This window comes from Hypanus sabinus, chromosome 17 (genome assembly GCF_030144855.1).
Source record: "Hypanus sabinus isolate sHypSab1 chromosome 17, sHypSab1.hap1, whole genome shotgun sequence".
NCBI classification, from domain to species: Eukaryota; Metazoa; Chordata; class Chondrichthyes; order Myliobatiformes; family Dasyatidae; genus Hypanus; species Hypanus sabinus.
Genome location: NC_082722.1, coordinates 65,745,763 through 65,766,685, shown reverse-complemented (window position 1 = coordinate 65,766,685; position 20,923 = coordinate 65,745,763). Strand labels below are relative to the sequence as shown.

Here is a 20,923-nt window from a genome sequence, read left to right as displayed (position 1 = left end):
GTAAAGCACTTTTAGCAACATACTTAGTTATGGAATTTCTTATTTGGCATCCAGTATTTGGCAGAGAGAAGGATTGTGGATTAACAAACACAACTGCATGAGATTCAATTATGAAGTTTGAATGGAGCTAAATGGACAGCATTGTTCCCTTTCACTTCTAAACCTGATTTGTCAGAGTCAAAATTAATTTTGTCATAAGCACAATTATGTATATGCACAGGTGAATTGACAACTTGCTTGCAGCAGCATTGCAGACGCATAGCATCATATAAGCAGCATTCACCAAGAAAACCAAAAAATAGGCATGAATTGTACACGTTTTCCAAGAAAGAACCCAATCAGAACAGAAGAAAGGAAGTGAAACCCGCACACCTGCTCCCCCTCTGTGATCTCTGCTGGTGAGGCATTTAATGAGACCCTCCCTCCCACACCCCTCTGTGATCCCTGCTGGTGAGGCGTTTAGTGAGATCCTGACTCCCACTCTCCTCTGTGATCCCTGCTGGTGAGGCATTTAGTGAGACCCTCCCTCCCACTCTCCTCTGTGATCCCTGCTGGTGAGGCATTTAGTAAGACCCTCCCTCCCACTCTCCTCTGTGATCCCTGCTGATGAGGCGTTTAGTGAGACCCTCCCTCCCACTCTCCTCTGTGATCCCTGCTGGTGAGGCATTTAGTGAGACCCTCCCTCCCACTCCCCTCTGCGATCTCTGCTGGACAGGAGTTTACTGAGACCCTCTCTCCCTGCTCCACCTCTGCGACTCTGCAATCTCTGCTGATAGTTCAGTGAGATCCTCTCTCACTGTACAACCCTCTCTCCCCCCCCCCCACCCCCACCCCCATGATCTTTGTTGCTGTCTGCCTTGAAGAAAGAAAGTCAATGTCAGTGCAAATTTATTCAAGTGGCACTGGTGTTGCTAAACTGTAGTGATAAAGGTTTTGCTGGCTGGTTCAGGAACTGAGTTGTTGAAATGAAGTTATAATTACAATGAGGAACTGTAGCGGTGTGCTACAAGCAGCGCTAGAATTACGACACGGAGTCGGTAACTGCAGTCGAAGGAAAAACTTTATTCGAAAACTTCAGCCTCACTTTTAAGCCTCTGTCAACCGGCCCCCCATGGCGAAGAGGTTCCAAAGCTCTGTGCTCGCAAACCCCCGTAGGCTATCTAATTGTGAGTCGGTTCGGATACGCTAGGAAGCACCAGCGGTCATTGGGCCGGGGGTTAGTGGGCTCTGCGGCCGGGCCTGGACTGGTTTGCTGCCGGGAGCGTGGCTGGGAGATCTGTGCGATGGACGCCCCGCTCGCCTTTTTGGCGTTCCACAGCAAGTCCGCCCGGGCTGCCACCTTCCGGGGGTCACTGAAATCCGCATCGGACAGCAGCAGGCGTATGTCCTCGGGCAGCTGCTCCAGGAATGCCTGCTCAAACATGAGGCCTGTGTGTCCCTCGGCCAGAGACAACATCTCGTTCATTAAAGCCGATGGAGGTCTGTAGCCCAAGCCATCCAGGTGCAGTAAACGGGCAGCCCGCTCGCGCCGTGAGAGTCCGAAAGTCCTGAGGAGCAGGGCTTTGAATTCCGTGTACTTGCCGTCTGCCGGGGGCGACTGTACGAACTCCGCGACCTGGGCAGCTGTGTCCTGGTCGAGGGAGCCCACCACGTAGTAGTAGCGGGTGTCTAATGAGGTGATCCGGCGAACGTGGAATTGGGCTTCGGCTTGCTAGAACCATAGGTCCGGGCGCTGTGTCCAGAAACCCGGCAGTTTCAACGAAACCGCATGAACAGAGGCGGCGTCGGTCATTTCTGGTCCAAAAATCGTTTGGACCGTCGGGGTCACCAATTGTAGCGGTGTGCTACAAGCAGCGCTAGAATTACGACACGGAGTCGGTAACTGCAGTCGAAGGAAAAACTTTATTCGAAAACTTCAGCCTCACTTTTAAGCCTCTGTCAACCGGCCCCCCATGGCGAAGAGGTTCCAAAGCTCTGTGCTCGCAAACCCCCGTAGGCTATCTAATTGTGAGTCGGTTCGGATACGCTAGGAAAAGAGGCGCTACAGAACTGTTCTTCCTCATTGACTCAGTGTGGGATTCATACCTGGGATTTTTCTGAATGGTTTCTCACAGGTTCAATGGTGTTCAGTGCTTTAGTCATGTGAAGCCAGTTTGGAATCCAATTACCTGTAATCATTTAAAAGAAATGCACCGGTTGGGGGTCTGTCATCTCGATAGGGATCCTCTCGCAGTATTTAGGTGGGGTGCTAAAAGTTTGTTCATGTGTTGTAATGATTCTGCCTGCTTTGCAAAGGAAGCTAATTTGAAGCCCTGTTTACCGAGTGCAACCCAAACCCTTGTGGAACTGCAGCACATGTTGTGCTGTCCTGGAGCAAATAGGCTTCAGGGAGTTGAAGCGAACTGCTGCATTGACGGGGACCAGATCACCAGAGAGGTCCAAGGCTTGCCTTCTGAGCAGTCATTTTTCCAAGAATTTTGGAGCTTGTTCCTGATACCAGCTTACTTTATCCCCCCCCTTAGTTCCCCAATCGTGTTGTCAATGTGCACCACCAGATCACTCCCAGCCCCCATTCCTACTGATGCCTTCCATTGTCTGGATCCAACCCTCTCCAGTTCCCTGAGTCCTCCCTCAGCCTCACTCCTACACCCAACTATCTGCAGCAGAGATCAAATAGAGGAGATGTGCATCACTCCAGTGTTAGTGGTGGAGGTTTTTTTACAAACCCTGTGCAGGTCCCCAAGGGAGTGCTGGACTTTTTTTTTGTTAAACGGCTGAAAAATTACCTAGTCAGGAATTGTATTTATTGTTTGAATTTGTTGGTAAAATGGTGAGAGTGTGAGAGGGTTGTTTGGATTGTGTTCAGTCATTTGATGAATGTAGGCATGTTTATACAAGGCCTTCTTTACTAAGATTAAAGTGTGAGTCTGAAATGGCCTCACTGAACTTTCTATCAGATGTCACTGGTGTTCCTGCCAAGGGAACTCAAACTGGAGAATGGCAGTATCCGTTTCAACAAATAACCTGCTGGAGGAACACAGTAGGTCAAGGGGCATCTGTTGCGGGAGGAGGGGATGAAGGAACTGTTGACGTTTCGGGTTGAAAACTTGCGCCAGGTCTGAGAATGGAGAGGGGAAGAGAGCTGGTGTGAAAAGTAGACAGGTGGGAAGACAGAGGCTGGAGATGAACTCAGATATGTTGGGCAGATCGAGCCAGGCAGGGAAGGGCAAGGGTGGGAGCTAAGAGATAGAATTAGGTGGGTGATAGATAAAGGTAGATAAATAAAGAGGAAGATAGAGCATAAGAGATGTGAGGGGAGGGTGAAAATTGAAGGCAGCTGAGAGAATGCAATAAGGATCTGTGGTAAGGGTAGTGTCAGTGATTCATTTGTTGGCAGAATTCTCAGAAGATGATGTGGAGGTGTGGAAAAAGATATGCATGGCTAATAGTGTCACAACAACCACGCTCTCTACATCAACAAGACCAAAAACTGAGGGTGATCTTCAGGTAGGGGAAGCTGGGAGGACACACTTCAAGGGACCAGAGTTGGAAAGGGTGAGCTGCTTCAAGTTCCTGGGTGTCATCATCAGAGGATTTATCCTGGGCCCACCAAGCTGATGCAGTCATGAAGAAGGCACACCAGTGGCTATACCTCATTCGGAGTTCGGGAAGACTTGCTTTGTCACCAAAGACTCTGGTGAATTTCTACAGATGTACCGGGGAGGGCATTCTGACTGGTTGCATCACCACCTGGTGTGGAGGCTCCAATGCACAGGATCAAAAGAGCGTGCAAAGCGTTATAAACCCAGACGGCTCCGTCATGAGCACAACCCTCCCCACTTTTAAGCTCATCTTGAAAAGGTGATCCCGCAGGAAGGTGACATCTACCTTTAAGGACCCTCACCGTTTGGGACAAGCCCTCTTCCAGTTGCTATCATCAGGGAGGAGTTACAGGAGCCTGAGAGCCCACATTCAACGTTTTAGGAGCAGCTTCTTCCCATCTTCCATCTGATTTATGAATGGTCCAGGATGCTGCTTTGTTTTTCTTCTTTTGCACTATTTATTTAGTTTATTTTGTTATACCTTATGGTGATTTGTTATGCCTGCACTCTACTGCTGCCTCAAAATAAATTTCACAGCTGATGTCAGAGACAATAAACCAGATTCTGATTCTGATTGGTTTGTCTTGGAAGGATGATTTTATGCAAGCAATATGTTGGTGCCATTAGGCAACACAATTAATGAAGTCTGGGATTCCACCACTGTCACCTTTGGTGCCAGTGACCCTGGATACTTTCAGACCATGAATTACACAGCCCCAGTCTCCCCATCATTTGGGTCCAGAGAGACTCCATCTTCTGTCCACCCTACCTTCCCTTAACACCCCAACCCTCCCCCCTCCTCTGACACCATCAGCTCTCCTCTCCCCTCTAATTTAATCACTGTTGTGTCTTCACCATTCTTTCTGACCTTCCCCTCTCTGAGGTGGAGCATTCTGTCCTCAGCAAGGGCCTTATGTTTGTCCCCATTCACCTGCACCTCAGTGAGTTCCATGCCTGCCATGATGCCAAGTTCTGCCCACTTCTATGGCACACTTCAAGCCCAGTTCTTTGACACAAATTCCCCACCCCATTCTGAAGATCCCTTCTCCCATCTCCAACCAACCCTCCTCTTCTTGGATGCTCTACTCTACTGCCCGTTTTACGAGAAATAAACTGGCTCGGCTTCAGCACTCCTCTGTTCTCTTCAAACCTTACCTCCTCTGAATGCACTGCCCTCCGCTCTCTCTGCACCAATCCCAACCTTACCATCAAACCCCCAGACAAAGTGGGTGCTGTTGTAGTGTGGTCAACTGACCTCTACCTTACTGAGACCAGGCGGCAACTCTCAGACTACCTCTCTTACCTACCCCCTGAAAAGGACCGCACTCTCTACCATCAGAAAACTGTCTCTGACACCATTACTGACCTCACCCACTGCCACCTTAGCCTGCACTGTTTGCTCTTACCTCGTATCCAAGATCCACAAACCAGCTAAGACCTATTGTCTCTGCCGGCTCCTGCCCTACTGAACTCATGTCCTCATACCTAATTCCGTTCTTTCCTCCTTTGGTTCAGTTCCATCCCACCTACATCCGCGATCTTTCACGTGCCGTTGATCTTCTCAACAACTTCCACTTTCCTGGCCGTGACCGCCTCATTTTCATCACGAATGTCCAGTCCTTATACACTTCTATCCCCCATCAAGAAGGCCTGAAAGCTGTCTGCTTTAATCACCACCCTCCTCTGTCTGCCAGAACTAGACTCCACCCTCAACAAATTCTCCTTTTACTCCTCCCACCTTCTCCAGACTCAAGGTGTAGCCTTGGACACCTGCACGGGGCCCATCTGTGCCCGCCTTTTCATCGGCTATATAGACAGTCCATGCCCAAGCCTTCCCTGGCAATGTTCCCCAACTCTTCCTGTGCTACATTGATGACTGCATTGGTGCTGCTTCATGCACCCATGCTGAGCTCATCGATTTCATCAATTTTTCCTCCAACTTCCACCCTGATCTTAGATTCACTTGTCCATTTCCCTCTCCTTTCTCGATCTCTGTCCCCGTTTCTGGAAACAAGCTGTCTACCTCTTCTCATCCTGTCTCCTGTAAAGATGCTATTCCCTTTTCTCAGTCCCTTCATCTCTTGTCACATCCGTTCCCAGGATGAAGCTTTCTTTTCCAAGACATCAGAGGCATCCTCTTTCTTTAAAGAACAGGGTTTTCCTTCCTCCACCATCAACATCCACATCTCCATTTCCTGGATGTCGGCGCTCACCCCATCTTTATGCTGCCTTAACAGGGATAGAGTTCCTCTTGTCCTTACCTACCACCCCATGAGCCACTAAACATATCTTTCCTCCTCCCCCACTCTCTTCTTCCTGCAGGGATCTCTGTGATTCCCTTGTCCATTTGTCCCTCCCTACTAATCTCCCTTCTGGCACTTACCCTTCCCTGAAAGCTATACCTGCCCATTTACCTCCTCCCTTACCTCCAAGGCCCCAAAAAGTCCATCCTGGTGAGGCAACATTTCACCTGTGAATCCATTGGGGTTGTCTAGTGAATCAGATGCTCCCCGTGCGGCCTCGTCTACATTGGTGAAACCCAACATAAATTGGGGGACAACTTTGTTGACCACCTCCAGTCCATCCACCAAGAGTGGAATTTCCGATAGGCTAACCATTTTAATTCCTACCCCCATTCTCATTCCAATATGTTAGTCCACAGCCTCCTCTTTTGTCACGATGAGGCCACTCTCAGGGTAGAGGAGCAACACTTCATATTCCCTCTGGCTAGTCTCTAACCTGATGGCATGAACAGTGATTTCTCATTCTGGCAAAAAAAAATAGCTCCCTTTTTCTTCTATTCTCCATTTACCTCTTCTCCTCACCTGCTATTTTTTTCTGCCTGGTGCCCCTCCTTCTCATTCTCCTATGGTCCACTCTCCTCTCCTATCAGATTACTTCTCTCCAGCCCTCGACCTTTCCCACCCACCTGGCTTCACCTACAGGTATCATCTTCTAGCTAGTCCTTCTTCCCCTTCCCCCATATCTTTTATTCTGGCATCTTCCTCCTTCCAGTCTTGAAGAAGGGTCTCAGCCCGAAATCCAAGGGGGAGCAATAGCCTTGCAGGACAGGTTTGCTAGAGCTTTTGGGAGTGGTTTAAACTAATATGGCAGGGGGATGGGAATCGGTATGATAGAGCTGAGGATGAGCCAGCAGGTTTACAAGTAGATGTTGGATGTAACGTGTAACATGTTAGGAAGGGCAAACCAGTGATTGGGTACAACTGCAGACCAAGCAAAGAGTTAAGTTGTAGCACAGAAGGGTGAAGAATGCAGGACTGAGGGTGCTATATTTAAATGCGCGTAGCATTCGGAATAGGTGGATAACTTGGGGCACAATTGGAGATCAGTTAGTATGATATTGTTGGCATCACTGAATTGTGGCTGGAAGAAGGTCATATTTGGGAGTTTAACATCAAAGGATATATGTTTGTACTTTGTTATCAAAAGGACAGGCAGGAAGGCGTAGGTGGTGGTGTGGCTCTATTAGGAAGAGATGGAACTGCTTCTTTAGAAAGAGGTGACGTAAGGTCAGAGAATGTCGAATCTTTGTGGGTGGAGTTAAGAAATTGCAAGGGAAAAAAGCCATTATGGGAATCATATATCAACTTCAAATAATAGCCAAGATGTGGGTTGAGATTGCAAAGGAAGCTGGAAAGGGTATGTAATTTCAGAGTAATATCACAATTGTAATGGGGGACTTAAGTATGCAAGGGGATTGGAAAAATCAGATTGGTGTCAGATCGCCAGAGGGGGAGTTTGTTGAATGCCAATGAGATGGCTTTTTAGAGCAGTTTCTGCTTGAACCTACTCGGGGAAAGGCTGTCTTAGATTGGGTGATATGTAATAACCCAGGTCTCATTAGTCAACTTAATGTAAAGGAACCCGAAAAAGGCAGTGATCACAATATGATTGAATTCATACTGCAGTTTGAGAAGGAGAAGCACAAGTCAGATGTATCAGTAGCGCAATGGAATAGAGGGAATTACAGAGGCATGAGAGAGCAGCTTTCCCAGGTGGATCGGAGGGGGATACTGTCAGGGCTGAGGTGTCTGCAGTTTCTGGGAATGGTTCCGAAGGTGCAGGATAGATATGCCCCACAGGAGAAGTTGTTCTCAGATGGCAGGGCTAGGCAATCGTGGCTGACAAGGGAAGTTAAGGACTGTATAAAAGCAAGGAAAGGGCAAATAAGGTAGCAAAAGTGAGTGGAAAGTTGGATGATTGGGAAGCTTTTAAAATCCAACAAAAGGCAACTAAAAAAGCTATAAGAAAGAAAAAGGTGAAATATGAGGGCAGACAAGTCAATAATATAAAGTAGAATAGCGCAGTGTTTTTTACAGTTGTATAAAGAATAAATGGGAAGTGGGAGTTGATAGTGGACCACTGGAAAATGATGCTGGTGAGATAGTAATGGGGGTCAAAGAAGTGGCAGGTGAACTTAATAAGTACTTTGCTTCAGTCTTTGCTGTGGAAGACACCAGCTGTGTGCCAGAAATCCATGAGTGTAAGGGAGCAGGAGTGAGTGCCATTGCTATTAAAAAGGTCTTAAGGTGGATAAGTCACCTGGACCAGATGGACTACATCCCAGGGTCCTGAAAAAGGATTCTGAAAAGATAAGAGATGCATTGGTCATGATCTTTCAAGAATCACTTGATTCTGGCATGATCCCGGAGGACTGGAAGATTGCAAATATCACTCTACTCTTTAAGAAGGGAGGAAGACAAAAGAGAGGAAATTATAGGCCAGTTAGCTTAACCTCAGTTGTTGGGAAAGTGTTGGAGTCTATTATTAAAGACAAGGTTTTGGAGTACTCAGAGACTGATGATAAAATAAGTGAAAATCAACATGGTTTCTGCCAAGGGAAATCTTGTCTGACAAATCTGTTAGAGTTCTTTGAGAAAGTAACAAACAGGGTGGACAAAAGAGAGGCAGTGAATGTTATTTAGATGGAAGGCATTTGATAAGGTGCCTCATGTGCAACTGCTTAACAAGATAAAATCCTAAGGGGATTTAATGTGGTAAATTGGATCAGCAAATTTGCTGACGATACAAAGATTGGAGGTGTAGTGGACAGTGAGGAAGGTTTTCAAAGCTTGCAGAGGGATCTGGACCAGCTGGAAAAATGGGCTGACAAATGGCAGATGGAGTTTAATACAGCCAAGTGTGAGATATTGCACTTTGGAAGGAAAAACCAAGGTAGAACATACAAGGTAAATGGTAGGGCACTGAGGAGTGCAGTAGAACAGAGGGATCTAGGAATACAGATACAAAATTCCCTAAAAGTGGCGTCACAGGTAGATAGGATAGTAAAGAGAGCTTTTGGTACATTGGCCTTTATAAATCAAAGTAATAAGTATAAGAGTTGGAATGTTATGGTGAGGTTGTATAAGGCATTAGTGAGGCCAAATTTGGAGTATTGTGTGCAGTTTTGGTCACCAGATTACAGGAAGGATATTAATAAGGTTGAAATAGTTCAGAGAAGGTTTACAAGAATGTTGCCAGGACTTGAGAAACTGAGTTACAGAGAAAGGTTGAATAGGTTAGGACTTTATTTCCTGGAGCGTAGAAGAATGAGGGGCGACTTGATAGAGGTATATAAAATTATGATGGGTATAGATAGAGTGAATGCAAGCAGGCTTTATCCACTGAGAACAACACACACAAAATGCTGGTGGAACACAGCAGGCCAGACAGCATCTATAGGGAGAAGCGCTGTCGACGTTTCAGGCTGAGACCCTTCGCCCGAAACATCGACAGCGCTTCTCCCTATAGATGCTGCCTGGCCTGCTATGTTCCACCAGCATTTTGTGTGTGTTGTTGTTTGAATTTCCAGCATCTGCAGATTTCCTCGTGTTTTGCTCTTTATCCACTGAGGCTAGAGGAGAAAAAAAAACAGAGGACATGGGTTAAGGGTGAAGGGGGAAAGTTTAAAGAGAACATGGTGGGGGGCTTCTTCACACAGAGAGTGGTGGGAGTGTGGAATGAGCTGCCAGATGAAGTTATAAATGCAGGCTCACTTTTAACATTTAAGAAAAACTTCAGCAGGTACATGGATGAGAGGTGTATGGAGGGATAAGGGCCAGGTGCAGGTCAGTGGGACTAGGCAGAAAAATGGTTCCGCACAGCTAAGAAGGGCCAAAAGGCCTCTTTCTGTGCTGTAATATTCTTTGGTTCTATGGGTCATAAGAAAGATACTGGCATGGGCTGAGAAGTGGCAGATGGAGTTCAACCCAGAGTAGTGTGAGGTGGTACACTTTGGAAGGATAAACTCCAAGGCAGGGTACAAAGTAAATGGCAGGATACTTGATAGTGTGGAGGAGCAGAGGGATCTGGGAGTACACAGATCCCTGAAAGTTGCCTCACAGGTAGTTAGGGTAGTTAAGAAAGCTTATGAGGAGTTAGCTTTCATAAGTCGAGGGATAGAGTTTTAAGAGTCGGGAGGGTAATGATGCAGCTCTATAAAACTCTGGTTAGGCCACACTTGGAGTACTGTGTCTAGTTCTGGTCGCCTCACTATAGGAAGGATGTGGAAGCATTGGAAAAGGTACAGAGGAGATTTACCAGGACGCTGCCTGGTTTAGAGAGTATGCATTATGATCAGAGATTAAGGGAGCTAGGGCTTTACTCTTTGGAGAGAAGGAGGCTGAGAGGGAACATGATAGAGATGTACAAGATATTAAGAGGAATAGATAGAGTGGATGGCCAGCGCCTCTTCCCCAGGGCACCACTGCTCAATACAAGAGGACATAGCTTTAAGGTAAGGGGTGGGAATTTCAAGGGGGATATTAGAGGAAGGTTTTTTACTAAGAGAGTGGTTGGTGCGTGGAATGCACTGCCTGAGTCTGTGGTGGAGACAGATACACTAGTGAAATTTAAGAGACTGCTAGACAGGTATATGGAGGAATTTAAGGTGGGGGGATATATGGGAGGCAGGGTTTAAGGGTCAGCACAACATTGTGGGCCAAAGGGCCTGTACTGTGCTGTACTATTCTATGTTCTATGATAGAGGAATGGCTGACAGGCAGGAGATAGTGAGTGGGAATAACGGGCCTTTTCTGATTGGCTGCCTGTGACTAGTGGTGTCTCTCAGGGGTCAGTATTGGGACCACTACTTTTCATATTGTTTGTCAGTGATTTAGATAGTGGACTTGATGGCTTTATGGCAAAGTTGCGGATCATATGAAGATAGTTGGAAGGGATGGTAATGCTGAGGATTGCAGCAGGACTTAAACAATTTGGTAGAATGCGCAAAAAATTGGCAGATGGAATACTGTGTTACATTTCGGTAAAAGGAATGATAGTTCAGACTATTACCTAAATGGGGAGAAAATTAAAAACATCAGATGTGCAGGCAGACTTAGGAGTCATCGTATAAGACTCTTAAAAGATTAATTCACAAGTTGAGTCTGTGGTAAAGAAGGCAAATGCAGTGTTGGCATTTCTTTCAAGGGGAATAGAATATAAAAACAAGGAGATAATGCTGAAGCTTTATAAGACCCTGGTCAGTCTGCACTTGGAGTATTGTCAACAGTTTTGGGCCCCTTAACTCAGAAAGGATGTGTTGTCATTGGAGAGAGTCCAGAGGAGGTTCACAAGGATTATTCCGGGAATGAAGGAGTTAACATATGAGGAGCGTTCGGCAGTTTGCTAGATCTGTATTCACTGGAATTTAGAAGAATGCTGGGGGATCACTTCGAAACCTATTGAATGTTGAAAGGACTAGATAAGGTGGATGTGGAAAAGATGTTTCCTCTGGTGGTGGTATCCAGAACTAGAAGACACAGCCTTAAAACTGAGGGGCAACCACTTAGAACAGAAGTCAAAGAGTGTTGAATCTGTGGAATGCTCTGCCACAGACTGCGGTGGAGGCCAAGCCACCCATATATTCAAAGTGGAAGTTGCTGGATTCCTGATTGATCAGGGCATCAAGGGATGTGGTGAGAAGGCAGGTGTGTGGGGTTGAATGGTATCCGGGATCAGCCATGATGAAATGGTGGAGCAGACTCGATGGTCTGAATGGCCTAATTCTGCTCCTGTCTCTTTTGGAAACATCAGCTGTTCATTCATTTCCATAGTCGCTGCCTGAGTCCTCAGTTCCTTTGGTATTTTGTGTGTGTCTCTAAAATGGTCTGGATGTGGCTGTCACTGACTGAGGGATTTCTGAAACACCACTTCTTCCCTTTATGTGAGAACATGAAGTAAAAGTGTAGGGTATCTGCAGGAGTTGACACTTCTCCCTTCCCACTGTTTTGGGGGTATTGTGTGAACTAATTTGCTTCACCTACCTTTGTTGTTTGCTAATTGCCTTGGATTAGTCCTGGTTATCAATATATTTCCTTTTTCTCTGCCAGGTGTGTCCCCTGCCAGGAAACTTTCATTTTGACTACAAAGAGCTGCTCCTGTCCATCTGACAACTTGGTGAGCAATTCGCGGTTCCGGTGTGCACTGGAGGAGCTCAGGTAGATAGTGTTACACCCCCAGGCCCAGGTGAACTTTGCTGAATGCTTGAAACCTCTCAGGAATTACAACTTGAAACAAAAAATAAATCTGCAGATGCTGGAAATCAGACTGAAAATAGAAATACACAGGTCAGGTAACATCTGTGGAAAAACATAAAAGTCTTTACATACCAGGTCATCAGGCAGATCTGTTCATGTTGTTTAGATGATATTCTCCAGTAAAATATAAAAGTGATTTCAACCTGAAAGCTTGACTCTGTTTCTCTCTCCATGGATGCTGCCTGACTTGATGAGTGTTTGCAGTATTTTCTGCTTTTAACTTTGAAAACTTTGCTCTAAACCTGCATCATCATCCGTGTTTGAAGTTGTAAGAGAGGATGGTGCAGGACAGGAGGGAGCAGAATGAGAAGGTACTTGAAGTATCGTCTTCAGTTTTGGTTGCCTCATTATAGGAAAGGTGTGGACGCTTTAGAGAGGGTGCGGGCGTCATTTACCAGATGCAGCCTGGTTAAGTGAGCTATGACTTTTCTCTTTGAAGAAATGGAGGAGAAGTGACTTGATGGAGGTGTGTAAGATTATGAGAGGTATAGATAGAGTGGACGGCCAGTAATTTTTCCTTCTACAGCAATGGCCAATACCAGAGGACACATCCGTATAAGGTGAGTGGAGGAGAGGGTAGGGGGGTGGCTGAGAGAGGTTTTTTACATAGAGAATGGTAGGTCCTGTTTTGCACTGCTGGGAGTTGTGATAGAGGTGGATATGTTAGGGGCTTTTAAAAGCTGCTCAAATAGGAACATAGATGTAAGAAAATGGCAAGCTATGAACAGTTTAGGAGGAAAGGGTTAGATTGATCATGATACAGGTTTATATGGGGCAGCACAAGATTGCGGGCCAAAGGGTCTGTACAGTATTCTATTTTAACCTGCATTCCATGCACCATTTTGACTAAGAAATACATTATTTTCCCTTCTCACTACTGGCTGTAAATCCTGAAGCTACTTCTCCACTGGTAATGAGAAGACCTTCTGTACACAAACCATGGAGACTCAGAATGTCCTTGAGGACCAAAAGAGATGAGCAGTAACCCTCACATTACATGGATGAATAAAAAAAGATACTAAATCATGAGCTAAATATAGAAAAGGCTGACAGTCTCACTTTTATAAAACTATTGAACTGTACGTCACTAAGATATGATGAAGTTGAACTCACAATCTACCTAATTGAACACAAGAAAATCTGCAGATGCTCGAAATCCAAAGCAGCACATACAAAATGCCAGAGAAACTCAGCTGGCCAGGGATAATCAATGGAAAAGAGTAAGCAGTTGACATTTCAGGCCGAGACCCTTCATCAGGACTAGAAAGAAAGTTGAGAAGTCAAAGTAAGAAAGTGGGGAAAGGGGAGGAAGAATTGCAAGGTGGTTGGTGATAGGTGAAACTGGGAGTTGGGCAATGGGGTGAAGTAAAGAGTTGGGAAGTTGATTGGTGAAAAAGATACAGCCTGGAGAGGGGGAATCTGATAGTAGAGGGTAGAAGACCATGGAAGAAAGGGAAGGGAAGCAGCACCAGAGGGAGGTGATAGGAAGGTAAGCAGATAAGGTGAGAGATGGAAACAGGACTGGGAATGGTTGGGTGGGGGGGGTTGCAATTACTGGAAGTTTGAGTAATTGATGTTCATGCTATCAGGTTGGAGGCTACCCAGATGGAAAATAAGGTGTTGCTCCTCTGACCTGAGCATGGTCTAATCACGACAGTGGAGGAGGCCATGGCCTGATATGTCAGGTTGAGAATGGAAAGTTGAATTGAAATGGGTGGCGACCGAGAAATTCTGCTTTTCCTGACTCGACGAAGCGGCCTCCCAATCTATGTTGGGTCTCACTAATATACCGGAGGCCACACTGGGACCACCAGATACAGTAGATGACCGTAACAGACTCACAGGTGAAGTGTCACCTGACCTGGAGGGACTGCTTGGGGCCCTGAATCGGGGGCAGATGTGACACTTGTTTTGCTTGCAAGGGTAAGTACCAAGAGGGAGATTGGTGGAGAGGGACGAGTGGACAAGGGAGTCGTGTAGGGAACGATCACTGTGAAAAGCAGAAAGTTGAGAGAAGAGAAAGATGTGCTTGGTGGTGGGATTCCATTGGAGATAGCAGAAGTTACAGAGAGTTCTGTGCTGGATGTCGAAGATGGTGGGGTGGTGAGAGGATGGGATGAGGACAGACATATGCAAAATGGAAGAGAAGCAGGTGAGGGCAACGTTGATGGTGGAGGAGGGGAAGCCCCTTACTTTGAAGAAGGAGGACATCTCATTAGTTCTAGAATGAAAAGCCTCAACCTGAGAGCAGATGTGGTGGAGACAGAGGAATTAAAAGAGAAGGAGATGGCACTTTTGCAAGTGACAGGGTGGGAAGAGGTATAGTCCAGGTAGCAGTGAGAATGAGAGGGTTTATAAAAGATATCAGTGGATAAACTAGCTCCAGAAATAAGGACTGATCCTATACTACACTGACAACTGCATTGGTGCTGCTTCTTACATCCATGGTGACTTCCATCAACTTTGCCTCCAACTTCCACCCTACTCTCAAATTTACCTGGTCCATTTTCAACACCTCCCTCCCCTTTCTTGATCTTTGTCTTTTGCTAATAGACTGACACGATGAGATGATCTGTAGAGATGGCATGGAAGTTTTTCAGGGTACCCTGGTCTATATGACAATAATAAATTACCAGTTTAATTTCAATACTTGGCAGGTAAGGGAACATCTGATGGAAGAGAAACAAGAGTTGATGGTTCTTTGTCGGAATTCGGAAGGAAGCAAAGCTTGTTAGGCTGAGGGTCATGGGGGAGGGAGTGTCATGAAACTGGAGGGATCATCTGGATAAGCTTCAAGCAAGGCTTTCTGGTTAATGACAAAGGATCTTCGATCTGAAACATTATTTCTTTTCCCAGAGTTATGGCCTGTCCTGATGAGTAGTATTTCTAGCATTTTGTTTCAGATTTTCAGCATCTGCAGTTTTCTACTGACTTTCACTTAATACTCTAGGCACCGGCTGGGAACATCATTAATTTCCCTTCACCTCCCTCCGGGTCTCCATTTAGTCAGGTTTTGAGTGGGAGTGGCGAGAGTCTAAAAGCTGGGTGGGTGAGAACATTCCAGATAATCTGTGTCTTTGCGCGCGGGATAAGCCGCTGCTGAACATTTGGAATCATCTCTTACAAGTTTATAATGTTGCAGTTTTCTGTGATTCTCATTTCAGAGAGGAGGACTTTGCTTTGAAAGCACAGGGATGCCGGTAAGCATTTATTCTGCCTCACTTCTAAACATGTCCATGTTGTTTGCATTGCTGATTTGTCACCTGTAATCTGTGGTAAACTGTGTAAGCTCAGTCACTCAGTTTGTTCAAGGGTAACGCAAATTAATTTTTGGTCACTCTTGGGGATTAAAGGATTTGAGGATGAGGACTCAGAGTTTGAGGAACTCCTGGTATTTTATGTGGATGGTCTATCCTTGTATTAAAAGGTGTGAGCAGGATTGAGGGTCCTGCTCCTATTCCTTATGGACTCAGTTGAGATTTGAGTTACATCTATTTCTAATATTGGAGGAATCATTTCATCTTCTAGTTCCTACAGACCCCAGTGGCTTTTGTAGTCATGTCCCCTCAACTGCAGCCGTTTTCTTGACAACCGGGGGAATGCTGTGCTAACATCAACTAGAAGAAGAAGAAGAATGCCCTTAACTCCTGGCAGAGTCATCGGGACGATGTCACGACAAGCTTTTTGCACCGATCTTTTTTGGTGATAGCTCATCCTGTGATGTTTCTGTAGCATTCTCCAGTTTTTTTTACAAGGTCGAGTTTTTTACAAGCCCGACGCTCAACCCAGCACGGATAGAAAGCATGCAAAGGAGCCAGCTGGATTCGAATTCTGGACCATTCACTCCGGAGTCTAGTGCTGATGCCACTACGCCACCAGTCAGCCTAATATCAACTAGTGATGGCTTGAATTCATTAAGCCTACCTGCCTCTGCTCTTCCCAGAGGAATGTATTACCGGTCTGCCCTGTTGCTATGGAGAAGGGTTGTTGCAGTGGAGATCCAAACTCTTTGAATTGGCCGTTGGGTGCTTTACACCATGGCTGGGTTTGAACACTAGGGGTTGGGATTCTGGTACGCTGCAGTCATGTATGTGCTGAGTGTAAAACTGTACCATCCAGTCCAAGAGGAAGGGGCCCATTCGGATCCTGCTGAGCTACGCTGCTTCATTTTCGAGGGTATTCATGGGTTACAGATTGCTTGCACTGGTGTGAAACTCAACTTTGGGTAGAGGGAGGAGGACAACAACATCGTAATTAACCACAACGGTAGGATGGGACAGTTGCATTTCTTGTAGCAGTTGGTAAAATTCCATCTTCTCTGGAACATACTGGTGCAATTCTATACTACTATCATGGAGAGCATCTTTACATCAGCCATTACCAGGGGTTGGCAACGTTTACCACTGAAAGAGCCAATATGGACCCATTTCCCACAGAAAATAAAACACTGGGAGCCACAAAACCCATTTGACATTTAAAATGAAATAACACTACACACAACAGTTTTTTTTGCCTTTATGCTATGTATAAACAAACTATAATGTGTTGCATTTATGAAATTGATGAACTCCTGCAGAGAAAACGAAATTACATTTCTGCATGCAACAAAAACATTTTGAACTCTGAAAAAAAGACGTTGGGTTGAAGGTTACTCCATCGTTAGCCTACCTTGGATCGAAGAATTAAAAGAAAGCGCGCACTGGCGGGTGTCAGGCATTGGCAGTGGTGATGTATATTAAAAGCGATAAAAAACACGTTGTAGCGGTGTGCTACACGCAGCGCTAAAATAAAGACACTGCAGTCAAAGGTAGCTTTATTCAAACTAAACAGCCTTGCTTTAAAGCCTCCCTCAACCCGTCCCCGTGGGCGCGGATGCTCCAAAAGATACGTACTCACAAACCCCCGTAGGCTATCTCCCTTAGCCGGAACGGTGGCTAATTGTGAGCCGGTTCGGATGTGCCAGGAAATGGGGTCTCCACAAAGTTTTTAGATTGTACAAGATCACCATAATCTTCAAATTTCGAAATACATTTCAAAAACTAACAAACCACGGGGAGCCGCAACACAGAGATGAAAGAGCCACATGCGGCTCCGGAGCCGCGGGTTGCCGACCTCTGGCCATTACTGTCTGATTTGGTGCAGCATCCTCTCACAACATATGAAAACTACAGCAAATTGTCAGGTCAGCAAAAAAGTTCATTGGCTGAAGTCTACCATTACTGCAGGACTTTTATTTGTCCAGGACAAAGACGTGGGCAGGAAAAATCATTACAGATACTACCATTCTTTTCCAAAAGCTCCCTTCTGTAAAGCACTATAGGGCTATTAAGACAAGCACAGAACACACCCTTCACCCCATCTAGTCCATGCTGAAACCATTTAAACTGTCTACTCCCACTGACCTGCCGCGGGATCATAGCCCTCCATACCCCTGCTATCTATGTACCTATCCAAATTTATCTTAAACGTTAAAAATGAACTCCACACCACATGCTGGCTGCTCATTCCACACTTTCACAACGCTCTGAGTGAAGAAGTTTCCCCTCATGTTCCTCTTAAACCTCACCTTTCACCCTTAACCCATGACCTCTAATTGTAGTCCCACCCAACCTCAGTGGAAACAGGCTGCTTGCATTTACCTTATCTATATTTGTCATAATTTTGTGTATCTCTACCAAATCTTCTCTCAATCTTCTGTGTTCTAAAGAATACAGTCCAAAACTATTCAACCTGTCCTTCAGACACAGCAACGTCCTTGCAAATTTTCTCTGTACTCTTTCAAATTTGTTTACATCTTTCCTGTAGATGGATGACTGAAACTGCACACAATACTCCAAATTAGGCCTCACCAACATCTTAGACAACTTCAACGCAACTTCCCATCTCCTGTCCTCAGTACATTGACTTATGAAGGCCAATGTGCCAAAAGTTTTCTTTACAGCTCTGTCTACCTGTGACACCACTTTTAACGAATTGTGTACCTGTGTTCCCAGATCCCTTTGTTCTACCACACTCCTCAGTGCCTTTACATTCACTGCGTGAGACCTACCCTGGTTGGTCCTACCGAAGTGCAAGACCTTAGACTTGTCTGCATTAAAATCCATCTGCCATTTTTCCAGCTGATGCAGATCCCTCTTCAAGCCATGATAACCTCCCTCACTATCCACTACACCCCCGATCTCAATTTGCTGATTCTGCCAACCACATTATCATTCAGATCATTGATATAGATGACAAACAACGAAGGACCCAGCACCAATCCATAAGGCACACCACTAGTCACAGGCCTCCAGTCAGAGAGTCAACCATCTACTACCACTCTCTGGCTTCTCCCACAAAGCCAATGTCTAATCCAATTTACTACCTCATCTTGAAAGCCTAGTAACTGAACTGAACCTCCTTCACCAGCCTCCCATGCGGGACTTTGTCAAATGCCTTCCACGTAGACAACATCCACTGCTTTGCCTTCGTTCACTCTCCTGGTAACTTCCTTGAAAAAATATATAAGATTGGTTAGACATGACCTACCCCATTCATAAAGCTATGTTGACTATCCTCAATCAGTCCATGTCTATCCAAATACTTTCAAATCTGGTCCCTTAGAATATCTTCCAATAACTTTCCCACAACTGATGTCAGACTCACCAGCCTATAATTTCCTGGTTTATGTTTAGAGCTTTTTCTAAACAGCGGAACAACATTGGCTATCCTCCAATCCTCTGGTACCTCCCCGGCACTGTCTTCACACAACTTAAAACGATTCTTCCCTCAGGCAGCTGATCTACTTCCCTGCAATAATGTTCGTGTGGATGTACCCAGTGGTGGGGAGGGTTTTAAATTAATAGTATCAGTGCAGACACCTACTGCAGATAATGGACTGCCTTCATACAATGCTTTCAACAATTACATCCTCCAAATCTTCAGTTTCATTGTAACATTCAAGATGACTGTCGATACCTTCAAATTCTTTGTAGATCATACAAAGTAGTTGTTGAAGCAGTGAAATTGTTTCATTTTCACTCCCAGCTGTTTCTCGCATCTCCGAGCCTGAATGCTTGAAACTGCAGTGGACAAAACAGTTCTGAATTGTCTTATTGCTTATTTCTCACCAACTGTCAGTGACAAAAATCATTGCTTTTTGAACACAACCCCATGCAACTGATGACATTTAAAAACTGTTTACTCTAAGGACGCTAATAACCGCACAAGTACATGCGACTGATGCTAGTTAAAAGCTGTTCGGCAACAGTCTCCTGCCCCAGTTAAGCGGCATAGTGTCCCAAGTAAAAAAAGGGAATTTCAGCTTTTTTTCTTAATTTGTTTTCGTTCTTTTAAGTAGCCGTCCCTATAAGCTGATAGCCCAATTAACCATATTTAAAGTGGAGGTTGATAGGTTCTTGATTAGTAAGGGTGTTAAAGGTTATGGGGAGAAGGCAGGAGAATGGGGTTGAGAGAAATAATAAATCAGGCATGATCAAATGGTGAAACAGACTTGATGGGCTCAATGGCCAAATTCCGCTCCTATGCCTTGTGTTCTGATCTTGGGATTGAAAAGGTTAGCATTTGAAGAGTGTTTGATCGCTCTAGGCCTGTACCTGATAGAGTTCAGAAGGTTGGAGGGGGAAGGGGAATCTCATTGAAACTTATCCGATACTGAAAGCCCTGGATAGAGTGGATGTGGAGTGGATGTTTCCATTAGTAGGAGAGCCTAGGATCTGAGGGCACAGCCTCAGAATAAAGCTGAGGTGAGGAGGAATTTCTTCATCTATAACATGGTAAATCTGCGGAATTTGTCACAGAGGGCAGTGGAAACCAAGTTATTGGGCGTATTTAAGGCTGAGATCGATAGATTCTTGTTTAGGTGAAGGGTCATGGCGAGAAGGCAGGAAAACAGGTCGGTCATGATTGAATGACAGAGCAGACTGTGTGGGCTGAATCTTATGAGTAGCTCCCCAACTTTAATTGGACAATCCGCACTGTTCGTTCTCTCTCCGCCGCTCACGTATGCATGGAGCATGGTTTCTTAGACGTGACAGAAGACAAGACAGTTCAGGAACTGCCATACAATGGCACTAAATGTAACCAGAGAAACGGGGTTGGGGTGGAATTACGCTGTACACTGTGCATTATTTATGAAGCAAGCTTGAGTTTCATCATATTGTCTTTCAGGCCAGTTCTGCACCATTGCCAGATTCCATTTGGTATGAAATGCATCTTCAAGCAAGCTACCTGGCTTGTGCAGTAAGTTGCAGCTTTCAAACTTGTTTTTCATTCAGAGAAAAGCACAGTAACAAGCCCTTTCAGTTCAATGAGCCAACATCGCCCAATTATATATATATGATCGATTAACCACCTTACCTATCAATGATTTAGATGATGGAATAGATGGCTTTGTTGCCAAGTTTTCAAAGATTGGTGGAGGGGCAGGTAGTGTTGAGCAAACAGGTAAGCTACAAAAGGACAGACAGATTAGGAGAATGGGCAAGAAAGTGGCAAATGAAATACAATGTTGGAAAATGCATGGTTATGCACCTTGGCAGTCAAAATAAACATGCAGACTATTTTTTAAACAGAGAAATTTCAAAAACCCTGAGATGCAGAGGGAATTGGGAGACCTTGTGCAGAACACTCTAAAGGTCAACTTGCAGCTAGAGTCGGTGGTGAGGAAGGCAAGTCCAATGTTAGCATTCATTTCAAAAGGTCTAGAAAATAAGAGCAGGGATGTGATGCTGAGGTTTTATAAGGCACTGGTGAGGCCTTGAA

The 20,923-nt window shown here is 45.3% G+C and overlaps 1 protein-coding gene across 2 annotated transcripts in view; it reads left to right on the top strand.

Annotated features, from left to right (window-relative positions):
- LOC132407011 (meckelin-like) overlaps positions 1 to 20,923 on the top strand; it is a 150,755-nt gene that overhangs the window by 22,257 nt on the left and 107,575 nt on the right. Inside the window, exons 1-4 of one of the 2 annotated variants that reach the window (XM_059993235.1) lie at positions 971 to 1,501; positions 11,954 to 12,020; positions 15,325 to 15,360; positions 20,330 to 20,401. In XM_059993235.1, the coding sequence (XP_059849218.1) occupies positions 15,355 to 15,360; positions 20,330 to 20,401 (78 nt within the window). In that variant the 5' untranslated portion in view covers positions 971 to 1,501; positions 11,954 to 12,020; positions 15,325 to 15,354. Of the gene's footprint in view, positions 1 to 970; positions 1,502 to 11,953; positions 12,021 to 15,324; positions 15,361 to 20,329; positions 20,402 to 20,923 lie in introns of those variants that run through there. The other variant, XM_059993234.1, reaches the window with a different exon arrangement.